The sequence below is a fragment of the Schistocerca nitens genome, chromosome 1, assembly GCF_023898315.1.
Source record: "Schistocerca nitens isolate TAMUIC-IGC-003100 chromosome 1, iqSchNite1.1, whole genome shotgun sequence".
NCBI classification, from domain to species: Eukaryota; Metazoa; Arthropoda; class Insecta; order Orthoptera; family Acrididae; genus Schistocerca; species Schistocerca nitens.
This window is the reverse complement of record NC_064614.1, coordinates 733,662,150-733,675,242: the sequence shown is the minus strand read 5'-3', so window position 1 is coordinate 733,675,242 and position 13,093 is coordinate 733,662,150. Positions and strand designations below refer to the sequence as shown.

The 13,093-nt window shown below is 39.6% G+C and overlaps 1 protein-coding gene across 1 annotated transcript in view; it reads left to right on the top strand.

Moving 5' to 3' along the window:
* Positions 1-13,093, top strand: part of LOC126260097 (tRNA (guanine(10)-N2)-methyltransferase homolog) — a 174,869-nt gene that overhangs the window by 49,024 nt on the left and 112,752 nt on the right. The window contains exon 4 of the mRNA XM_049957329.1: positions 2,012-2,146. Coding sequence (XP_049813286.1) covers positions 2,012-2,146 — 135 coding nt within the window. The remainder of the gene's footprint in view (positions 1-2,011; positions 2,147-13,093) is intronic.

The following is a 13,093-nucleotide window of genomic DNA, read 5'->3' as shown; positions in this document are numbered from 1 at the left end:
GTGTTCCACCTTGAAGATGTCCATTTCTCTCTGTTGCTGAGCACACTGAACAGCATAACTCAAAAAGACATGATTGCCAACTATTACCACACAGGTCATTTGTAGCCTCCCTCCTATCAACAGTTTCCCTTAACTCGGAGAGGGACACCTGTTCTCCAGCATATCTTCTCATTGCTCCATTCTACTGTAGTTAACCTCCGTTAGCCTTGCCTGGTCGAGTCCCTGCTCATTCTTGTTTGCTAGTTACTAGTACTTATTATTTAATTATTGAGCTTGACTTCTCTGGTGGGTCCATGAAAACTTCTGTATATATCAAATATACCAACCTCCAAGGTTACTGCCTTTTCTGACTGCTGTCATCTGTCCACTACAGCCTTTCCACCACATTTACTGTCAGAAGCAGTATTTATCCAAATATGCTGATAATGTTACCAGAGCTTTTGCAGACAAACAGTGTGGTTCCAAGTTAAGAAATTTGTTTCCCATATCATTTTCTTCTCATGACTCGTGACTTTCATTTGGGAGGAAAATAGTTTGGATTATCATCTGACAATCCAGATTTATGTTTCTGTGGTTTTCCTAAATTTATTTTAAAAGAACATGGCTGATTTCTTTCTGCATACTGCGCTAATTTGTCTCTAATGACAATATAACTGACAGGATTTTAAATTCTGATCTTCCTTCTGTCCTTCCTTTCTTCTGAAGATACATAAAACTTATCACCACTGGAAACCAACAAGTGACAATTACTTTCCTTATCACCCAAGCCTTAGAAAACTTAACCATATCCTTCCTCCTGCAGATGATGATAACCCCAGACCTGTCCCATGCACTTACCTATCATTTCCTGTTCCACTCCTGTTACAGGCATTTCTTATCTGGTCAAAGGAAGAACCATGTGTGAAACCAGTTAAATAGACATATCTATAAGCAGTCTTCATCTTCTATTAGCTGACATGCATCTACTGTTCAATATTTTGTGGAGTATGGCAAGTAACCTACTGTTTACTGAAGAGTCACCGATAAATTGTGGATAATCATAAACTTGATCACTTGATTGCTGAACATGCTGTACACCACACAACAGGAGACTTTAACAGCTGCTTCATTGCTTATGTTATTTGGATCCATTCCCTTTGCTGCTCCAGTTGTTTTCAACCGAGTAGATGGGAACTGTCTCTGTTGCACATATTTCATTTCTGAAGGCTCTGGCATAAAACCTTTGGCAGTTTACATCCTGGTCTATTCCCTTTCCACCGTGTTAACTTCGTCCCACTCTACTGTGCTCACCTTCTCTTATCTTTCATTTTCCATCCATTCCCATCTTGCTCTGGATTGTACTCCAGTTCTCAGCAACTAATCCTCCTTCCAACCTTCTCTCTCACCCACCAACCTTCCCTCCCACCTACAGTTTGCTTCTGCTGGTGAGAGCCAACTGTCTCCCTTTCTCGTGTCCCCCAATACCTCCATATCCCTCTTTGTCCCACCTCCCTACACCCTCTCTACCAGTACCGCCCTAAATTTAATGTTGCCATGGATATGTGAGTGGTTTTAAATTGACCTGGAAATTGATGAAGGGGATTCCTCCCGCTGCTCCCCATCCATTCATTAATCCAACATTTTACTTTATTCTAAGATTTATGACAAGGGAGTGAGGCAAACAATTTTGCTGCTCCAAACTATATTTTGGAATTACTTGGGAAAATTTTATTAGAAAATAATTTTGATTTTTCTATTATTTTGTCTTTCATAAAATTTACTTTTGGTGTTCTAAAGAAATGCATGTACTTAACAGCCTGTAATAGCGTTTGTATGCATATTTGTTTTGAGAAATTGTGGGCTAAGAGGCTCTGTGCAAATATTTAATTGATTTCATAACCGGAAAGGCAGTTTCTGTTTTCATAGGCCACTTGCCTCAAACTGCCCAGTCATGTTCTTCCATGATAAAATTTGAAATTGTGATTTACAAAAAGATATTCATATATTGGTCATTTATTTCATATTGTTTCAGTCATTCAGTTACTTACCATTAAAGGGTCCTGTCAGATTGAAGAATCCTGATGTTGTGTTGCAGTATATTGAATACTATGGACAGGATTCTAACAGAATTCCTGAAAAGCCATATGACCTTTTCTTTGGACGCTGGGTGAGTTTTGTTTACTTCAGGTTATGCATCAAAATTATGTTTCTTGCTCTTTTTTCTCTCTGTTTTTTCCCCTGCCAATGACATAACAATTATGGGTAACACACTGTGATGCTGTTGCGGTATGACTCTAGAATTATAGTTTGTTGCCTCATACATGTTTTACATCCTGGAGGACCTCCTCACTACGGGTCAATTGGAATGAAAGTAAATCTAATCTAATCTAAACACTCTTATATATTTGAAATCACCATGTGTGCATTTATGATTTACTTTTGGATGAGTGCCAGCCAATGTCATATGATGTTCTTTTTCAGAGTTTCTTGTTCATTTTTGACACTGTTTTTTATGTATGTATTAAAACTGGATCTTTTGCTTTTGTAACCTATACAATCTCATCAAATTTTAGCTCTTTTAAGGCAATTCTATGGAACATTGCGGAAGACATTTCTATCCATATTTTGCAAATGGCTTAAATGATACCAGCTACTACTCTTATGATACCATATGTATCAAAAACTCACTGTAAATGAGTGTATTATGGTCAAAATGTAATTTTTAGAAACACATCTGTGTATTAATAGGCACTGCATCAAACAGCAATTTCAGTTGCAGAATACTAGAGACAGAATTGCAAGTTAGTACTTATCTTTAAGAGGTGACATTTCTAGTATGGCCAGTAAATTTAAAAGTAGAAAATGCTCTTCCTAGCTGTTGGTTCTTGTATGTTCCTTTCATAAGAAGAAAAGAGGTATTGTTTGAGGAAGACTGGAAATGGTTGATGAGACCCAGTTTTTGTGAGGAAGAGAGAAGGCGAAGATGATGGAGAAAGCCTCAAAGGAAGTAGGAGATCAAGGTTAAGGATTCATCGAAGGGACAAAATGAGAAGCAAAGGTGGATTCAAGGAAGAGAGATGGGATTAAAAATTGAAATAAAATAGTGATTAAGTAAATAACGAAAATCTACATTTCGGAAAAGGCAGCATGGTTGTTAACCATTTGACTGCAGTGGACAAGTTAACTCGTCATGCTCCTCTGCTCACCAGCTGCTGAGGATGTGTTTAAAAATGGCTTCTGAGTTTTCATTAAGCACTGTTGTCATTTTTACACATCCCATTCCGCCAACCATCTCACTGCTGCAGATGAGTTACTTCCATATCTTGGAGAATAAAAAAGTTTCAACATATGTGCATCTTTCTGTGCTACTATCTGCAAAAATTTTCATTTTGACATCTTGAACTGTTTATGAAATATGACACTTGTCTCTCAACAGAGGTAGCAGCATTAGGCAAGCATTACAGCAGTGGCAAAGTGGTGCGCAGCACAGAATGCGGAGAGCTTGTCTGTAACAGTAAAGGGTTAATAGAGGTTAAGCCAGAAAGTTAACAGAATACAAGGATATGCTGGAGAGAATGTTCCCTTTTTCGCAGTTCAAGAAAACTCAGAACTCCTTACCCCTCCTGCCTATGCACCTCTACCTTCTACTCACTTCCAAAATACACAAAAACAAATATCTTGACCATCCCATTGAAACATATTGTAAAGACCACACCAAAAATGTTTCATTGCTGGTAGACCAGCACTTCCAACCCATCACATAGAGCTCCCCAATCAACACATAAGATGCTAATCACTTTTTGGAATACTTTAAACCCATTCCTACCTGTCCCACCTGAAACCGTTCTTGACACAATTGATGGGATCTTGCTCTACACTGACACTTAACTTACCTATATCTGCTCAGCCCTAGAACACTGCTTCCCCCAACACCTTCCAGAAAATCTTCCAAAATGCCCATGTATTGTCACACTAGTCGCTTTTTATCCTAATCCATAATTACTTCGATGGCCAGACCTACAACCAGAATGTTCATATGTGTGTGAGAACCAAAATGATCATGTCCTATGTCAATTATTTCATAGGCAGCATCGAAGAGACATTCCTCAACACTTAGAAGCTAAGCCCCCTTGAGCTTGGTATGGATTTGTAGATGATATCTTTGTGGTCTGGACTCATGGTGAACAACTACTCCACTTTCTGCAACAGCTTAGTTCCTTTTCCCAACTCAGTTGCATGTTTTTGAAAATGAGTGACCACTATGAGGCATAGCTTGAATGTTTTGAATCTCTTGATAACAGTGCGTGTTTGAATGATGTCACAATGGCCTTGATGGCATGTTGACAAGACTAATCAGTGGACAGAAATGGCAGAGTTCTACTCATGATTTGGAGCATGGTGCACTCTACTGAAGTGCTCTGAGAATGTATTTTTATTTTTGTCTCCGTTTGACATGTTGCTGTACATAACAATTTTCTGTGGTTGAAAGAGTATTGAGAAAGATAATTCAGGTCATGGGAATGGGTAAAACTTTTTCAATCTGTTTTCTTACATCAGTCTCTTTACAGGTTTTTAGTTTATTCTTTCATTCTCCTTGCATTCATTCTCCTTGTCATCATAATACAACGAAAACAACTAGCTACAAAATATACATACACATAGAAATATAAAAGTATGCTTTATGAGTGTAGGACAGGTGGTCAGCTGAAGTCTTGATGAAGGAACCATCCTAGCATTTTCCAGAAGTGATTTTGGAGAACCTACATTGGGATAGTTGGACAGTGCAAGTTCCATCCTCACGAATATGTCATCATCTTAACAGCTGCACTGCCTCATTCAGTTGCTCCCAATTGTACAATGTCCTTTGACTCTTTATCACTGCCCACATCAAGGACCACCACTTATGACTCTGAGAGAATGAACTTGCTGCTATACCCCTTACATTAACTCCAGTCCTTTCAGAAAACTGACTCCAAACCACTAAATGTGCTACTATTCCCCACATCCATCTTCATGTCCTTCCCTCAGTGTACTTGAAAAAATTGACTGGGCACCCCCTATGATGAGTGAAATGTTGAATTCAAGAGAGTGACAAGTCATTGTTATTACACTAGATCTTGATACATGGTTTTCTTGCAAAAGCATGACAGAATTGTAATGTGGAAAGATGATGTGGTTATCCCCTTTTCATTATTAACCACTACTCTGAATCTTCTAAGGTATCTTATATTGTGTACTATGCATTCCTTCAAAGGATCATTCAAGCTTAGACAGTGGGCACATTGTCATTCCATAGGGTTACCAGCATAGAAAATTGCCTGCTGAATCATTTGACCATTCATCCACAATCATGAGACAAATCATTAATGGTGTGCCTCACCCTAGACTCCTGTTGTCAACAACACCAACTATTATCAATACCTACAAGTTATAGCTTATTGTTACTCCAAGGGAAATATGATAGAACTGTATGCTGCCACTTTGAAGGCAGCTGGCGAGGGGAGTTGTGTTGAGCCACATAGTACACAGCTGTCTTCAAGTGATCAATTTGGCCTGCAGGCAGACAAAGATGAAGGAGAAGGCTAGAGCTGTACCGAGGGGATGGAGACATGGGCCACTGACAAAGGTGCAGGCAAATAATGTGGTACAAAAGCTGGCCAAAAAATGACACAACAAGCAAAGACAGTTTAAGATTTAACTGGGAGAGGTATGTAAGCTATCCTTCAGCTCGTGTTCCTATCTCTTGCCTACAAGAAGAAGCCTTTCTTTCAGCCTGCAAGTGTAAATGCATGCTGTTGTCACAGTGCCATTTCCACAGTATCATTTTCACTGTGTTATTTCATCGAAGCAGCATCCTATAGAAACAACTACTGCTGAACAGACATATGTCATTAACATGGTTTATGTGACAATACTGTATTTGCATCGTGCAACTGCCCGCATACACAGCCACTTCATGTTCAACAATGGAGTTCTTGTGGCTATTTCACTAGTTATCATAGGATTTCAAAAGTCAGCCAGTGGATGCTGAAGGAAACACACTATTTGATCGAAGACATCCGATGTTTGCTTATTTCTGCTGATTGAGAACTGCAGCGAGAATGTTTGACCTGGAGTGTTTCGAAGAGTTGGATAAACAATAAGTGAAATGAATAACACATCTCACATATATAACACCATTTCATCTGATTTTAATTTCTTTCCAGGAAACACCTTAAATGTAAGCTCTGGCTCTGATGTGCAAATTATTTTGAGCCAAATAATAGTAGATATTGACACTTTGCAGCTAGTTAGTGAAGTACCTGCTTCCAAATTACAGGTAAAAGAACTGATAAGAGCATTGACATGGGTTTTCATTTGGATATTTTGAAGGTCTGTTCAAAATATGAGTTACGAGATGCTTATTCAAAGATCGAAACAGCTTTCAGGTATTTATTACAATGGCAGTGACTGCAGCATCCTGTAAACACAGTTTCTGTAAGTAAGTTAAAAATGATGATAAAGTGGTTACAGTTGAGTTTGGGTGAAAGCACAGTATAAAATTTATCTATCTTGTTGGTAGAATATGACACAGCTGTTAAACATAACTTCTATCTTTTTGGTAGAATATGACAGCTGCTAAACATAACTTTGGTCAATAATCAGTTTGTGTCGCTGAAAGCATGGAATTCCTAAGTAAAATAATTGTGAAGGGTATATTGCCCCACTTTTTATTTTATGCCCTTTCTTCTTTTATTTCTAATTAATTATTATGCACCACTAATAATTTATGTGGAAAAATAAAATCTATATTTAGCAACATTGGATTTAACAGCACTGGATCTCACTGAAAGGCAATACTGAACAAAAACTGCATATCAGCATAATACCTGTTTCATACACAAACAATGGAAAGTCCAAGTTGGAATATCAACAGTTATTGAAATGATAGATTGCTACTCGCTGGAAAAATGGTTCGTTGGGTTGCAGACAGGCACAATGAAAAGACTGTTATACTTTTAGCTTTTGGCCAAAGCAAAAGAGAAACACACATGCATTCACGCATGCAAGCACACCTCATTCCCCCCCCCCTCCCTCCACCCCCCCCCCAACACACACACACACACACACACACACACACACACACACACACACACACACACACACGACTGCTGTCTCAGGCCAGACTGAAACTGAAATGTGTCAAATGGGAGCAACAATCCATAGTGGAGCAGGGAAGGGGGAAGGATAGCAAGGTACAGGTGGGAGCAGAGGAAATGGTGCTGCGTGTCAGAGCAGGCAGGGATGAGAGAGGGCAGACAAGGCTATCTTGCAGTGTCTGAAGACTGTGGGGAAGGTGGAAATAAAAATACATACAGATGTGTACAAGTATGTAGAAAATGTTGTTTGTGCATATTTTTACATATTTTTGTGTATTTATATGTATTTGCACATACTTATACATATTTCTGTGTATTTGCACATATTTTTAAGTATTTGTACATATTTTTGCTTGTCTATACATATTTTTACACGTCTTTTTCTATTAACCAACTCCCCCAGCAACTACCTAATGCCTTCATTTGCCTATTTCCACATCATTACCCATTTCCCCAATGCCATCCCTGCCACAATGGACCCCTGCTCCATCTTTCTGCAACAGTTTGGAAATGGTCCACATATTGTTCCTTAAATGCTGCCTAAACTATGGAATCCTGCCACTGACCTAATTGTAAAAATTCTTTTCTCTGGATCCCACTCCTCCTTTTACCATGACCTTCACCTTTTAAGATTCTGTCAGTCCTTGTCCTTCCCAAACCTGGTACTGCAAAAACACATCTCCATGGCAACGTGGCACATACATCCCAGAGCCACTTCTGATCCCTCTGCAAGAAACTACTACTGTGACATCACATCACTGAAATTGAATACCATGCACTCTAGCAGCTGGTATGAAGAAAAAGTCATGACTTGCGTGTCATCCAGGATCGCAGGTGGAGTTGAAGAGAAATGGTGGTCACAACAAGAAGCTATCATTCAGAGTGAAAGTGAAGAACTGGGACAACAACCACAGCCAATGAAAAAGCTGTGGTTTGAAGACAAGTATAAAGAGGTGGTGAAGACGAGGATGGCAAGATTAGAATGACTGAAGAATCCCTCAGACAACACGAAGATAACATACAGAGTGGAAAGAAGACTGGTAGATAGAATCATAAGCAGAAGGAACGAGAGTATGGTAAACAACTATTGAGGCAAATTGAGGAGTCAAGGAAAGCAACCCACTACTTCTTTTGGTGAACAAGGTTTGTGAGAGGTATTTATAGACAACAAACTTTAATCCTAATGGATAATGAGAAAAGAGTGGTTCTTTCAGTGGAGCAATCAGATCCCTTAGTAAGATATTCTGACAAAGTACTAAATCACTTAGATCAGGTAGAAACAAAAGAACTGGAGAGATTGGAAGGGATAGAAGAAGTAGTTCCTGAACTAACATAGGATGAGATGAAAACCATCCTGGAGGCCCTCAAAAACAATAAGGCTTCAGGCGGTAGTGGCGTCAATATGTAGTTTTTAGCCTTTTTTTATTTTAAAGAAGGCTGTCACAAAACTGCAAAATTATCAAGAGATTTCGCTGCTGGAGAAAGGATATAAAGTGTACACCACTCTAATGCTAACTTATTAAAACAATTGCTTGGATGGGTTGTAGGCACGTACCAGTGTAGATTTGTCCCTAGACGTTTAATAACTGACCACGTCTTCATGTTGAGACAAATGATGGAGACGTTTTATGAATTTATATCCACTGACTTCCAGCAGGCATACAACAGCATTAAACAGACAGCCCTCAGGAGGTAATGCAGGAGTTCAGCATACCAGTGAAGTACATTAGGCTGATTGCAGCTTGTTACAGAGGATCAAGTTGCCAAGTACGCTTTGCAAATCAATTGCCAGCACCCTTCACAGTTAAGGATGGGTTGAGATACAACAATCCTCTCTCACCAGTTCTGTTTGACATAGCACTGGAAAAGGTGAGACATGCAGTTGGCTGTAAAAGGGTGATAGAGATGGTTGGAATTGATACAATCCCTGCAGTTGCAAATATTGAGATGATTGTGGGTGAAATTCTGTATGAGGTGACAGCAGATATCTCTTGACTTATTCTAGAAGCGAGCAAACTAGGGTTACTGGTCAAGGATGAGAAAACAAAGTATATGGTAGTCTCTCATCAACAAAATGATATGTTCTCCATCGGTATAGACAGTCACGATTTTGAAAGAGTTGAAAAACTTAAGTACCTGGTGTCAATACTGTCAAATAAAAGTGAGATAGAGAAAGAAATTCAACAAAGAATAAGTGCAAACTGGCTGTACTACAGTTCAAACCACCTATGCACTGTATCCCAGGAGAGCAAGATACAGCTATGCAAGCCACTAGTGCGACCGGTTGTATTGTATGGTTGTGAGACATGGGCAAGTACTCAGACAGTGGAAGAGCACATTTGTGCATTTGAGAGGAAAATGTTAAGGAACATTTATGGTCCGGTATATAATGCAGAAACTGGAAGGTGAGAAAGAAGACACAATGAAGATCTGTATCAGTGGTTTAAGAAAGCTGATGTTGGGAGAGTGATTGCAAGGAGAAGGCTATCGTGGGCAGAACATGTTCTATGAGCAGATGGTGCCCTCCCTTTCAGAGTATTTCTACACTAGCCAACTGGTAGATGTCTAAGAGATTGTCTGCGAACAAGGTGGAGAGACAGGACCTTAGTGACCCTGGAAGAAGTAGATCCAACAGCCAGCGCTGAAGATTCCCGAGACAGAAGTAAATGAGCAGTCATATGTAATAAATTTCTGTGATGATATTACTATTGTATCATGATTCGTGGACTTGAAGTGTTAGTCATTTCATTATGTTCTATGTATATCTTGTATTTGTGTATTTTTGTCATCTGCCATGGGCCTAAATGGCCTGTGTGTGTGCAGTAAAAGACGAATGATGATGATGCACTCCAGCGCTTCCAAGAGCACTCGAGACACAACTTCTGTAAGTTACACAGCCTGCTGACATCCTTCTGCCACCTTGGGGCACCACTATCTAACCCACATTATACCCAGAGTGTTCCTCCTTGTCAATCCACTCCCTCCCTCCAGCCAATGCCAACCTAATCTCTGTCTCTTCCGTTTCATACCACCATCCAACCGTGATCCTGCCCTCCACCTTCACCTAACCACCCCTAGCCACCTTCCAGGAATTTTTTGCCTTCAACTTGACCACATCATCCTTCCTCATGTTCCTTCCTAAGAACAAAAATCTATCATCCAGAGAGAAGAGTGCTATACACCGTCTCAAAACAGATCCTGACCTAATGATCCTGCCTACAGACAAAGGTTCCATCATTGTTGTAATGAATTGCAGTGACTACCTGGCAGTAGACCTCTGCCAATTTCCTGATTCCTTCACCTATAAATTCAATCAGATTGATCCCTTCCTAAAAGTCCAACATAACCTCCAATCCCTGCTTAGAGTCTTAGGCCCTTACCAGAATCTCTCCCCTGAATCCATTTCCCCCTCAACTCTATCACACCCACACACCCAACTTCTACATGCTCCCCAAAATCCACAAACCCAACAATCCTGGTCACACTATTTTAGCTCATTATTGTGCCCCCATTGAAAGAATTTTGGCCTTCATTGACCCACAACTCCAACCTATTGCCAGTAATCTAGCTTCCTGTGTAAAAGGTACAAACCACTTCTTTCGCCAGATCTCCACTGTTCCCACCCCTTTACCTCTTGGATCCCTACTCATAACTGTTGATCCCATTTGCCAATACACCAACATCCATCATGACTATGGTCCTGCCACTACTGAACACTGTCACTCCCAATGTCCTTCAGACTGCAAACCCACTATCTCATTTCTCACACACATCTACATCTACATCTACATCACATTGAAGTGCCTGGCAGAGGGTTCATCGAACCACCTTCACAATCCTCTATGATTCCAGTCTCGTATAACATGTGGAAAGAATGAACACCTATATCTTTCCGTACGAGCTCTGATTTCCCTTATTTTATCATGGTGATTGTTTCTCCCTATGCAGGTCGGTGTCAACAAAATATTTTTGCATTTGGAGGAGAAAGTTGGTGATTGGAATTTTGTGAGAAGATTCCATAGCAACGAAAAACACCTTCTTTTAATGATGTCCATCCCAAATCCTGTATCATTTCAGTGACATTCTCTCCCACATTTTGCGATAATACAAAATGTACTGCACTTTGAACTATTTTGATGTACTTCGTCTGTCCTATCTGGTAAGGATCGCACACCTTAGTAGATCTGTTACATTTTCTAAGTGTCCTGCCAATAAAACGCAGTCTTTGGTTAGCCTTCCCCACAACATTTTCTGTATGTTCCTTCCAGTTTAAGTTGTTTGTAATTGTAATTCCTAGGTATTTAGTTGAATTTATGGCCTTTATATTTGACTGTTTTATTGTGTTATTGAACTTTAATGGGTTCCTTTTAGCACTCGTGTGGATGAGCTCACACTTTTCATTAATTAAGGTCAACTGCCAATTTTTGCACCATTCAGATATCTTTTCTAAATCATTTTGCAATTTGTTTTGATCTTCTGATGACTTTGTTAGTCGATAAACGACAGCGTCATATGCAAACAACCTAAGACGACTGCTCATATTGTCTTCCAAATCATTGTATAGATAAGGAACAGCAAAGGGCCTATAACACTACCTTGGGGAACACCAGAAATCACTTCTGTTTTACTCGATGACTTTCCGTCAATTACTACAAACTGTGACCTCTCTGACAGGAAGTCACTAATCCAGTCACATAACTGAGATGATATTCCATAAGCACGCAATTTCACTATAAGCCACTTGTGTGGTACAGTGTCAAAAGCCTTCTGGATATCCAGAAATACGGAATCAATCTGAAATCCCTTGTCAGTAGCACTCAACACTTCACGTGAATAAAGAGCTAGTTGTGTTTCACAAGAACGATGTTTTCTGAACCCATGTTGACTGTGTGTCAATAGACCATTTTATTTGAGGTAATTCATAATGTTCGAACACAATATATGTTCCAGAAGCCTGCTGCATATTGAGGTTAATGATATGGGCCTGTAATTAAGTGAATTATTCCAGCTATCTTTCTGGAATATTCGTGTGACCTGTGCAACTTTTCAGTCTTTGGGTACGGATCTTTCATCGAGCCAACGGTTGTATATGATTGTCAAGTATGGAGCTAATGCATCAGCATACTCTAAAAGGAACCTAATTGATATACAGTCTGGACCGAAAGACTTGCTTTTATTAAATGATTTAAGTTGCTTCACTACTCTGAGGATATTTACTTCTACATTACTCATGCTGGCAGCTGTTCTTGATCCGAATTCTGGAATATTTACTTCGTCTTCTTTTGTGAAGGCATTTCGGAAGGCTGTGTTCAGTAACTCTGCTTTGGCAACCCTGTCTTCGATAGTATCTCCATTGCTATTGTGCAAAGAAGGGATTGATTGTTTCTTGTTGCGAACATACTTCACATACAACCAGTATCTCTTTGGATTTTCTGCCAGGTTTCGAGGCAAAGTTTCATTGTGGAAACTGTTATAAGCGTGTCGCATTGAAGTCCGCACTAAATTTCGAGCTTCTGTAAAAGATCGCTGGTCTTGGGGATTTTGCATCTGTTTAAATTTGGCATGTTTGTTTCATTGTTTCTGCAGCAGTGTTCTGACCCATTTTGTGTACCAAGGAGGATCAGCTCCGTCGGTTGTTAATTTATTTGGTATAAATCTCTCAATTGCTGCCAGTACTATTTCTCTGAATTCAAGCCACAGCTGGTCTACACTTACATCCTTAATTTGAAGGGAGTGGAGATTGTCTCTCTAGAAGGCATCAAGTGAATTTTTATCTGCTTTTTTAAGTAGGTATATTTCTCGCTTATTTTTGGAGGATTTCGGGGTTACAATATTCAGTCTCACTACGAAAACCCTGTGTTCACTAATCCCTGTATCCATTTTGATGCTTGTTATTAACTCAGGATTATTTGTTGCTAAGAGGTCAAGTGTGTTTTCACAACCGTTTACTATTCGCGTGGACTCATGAACTAACT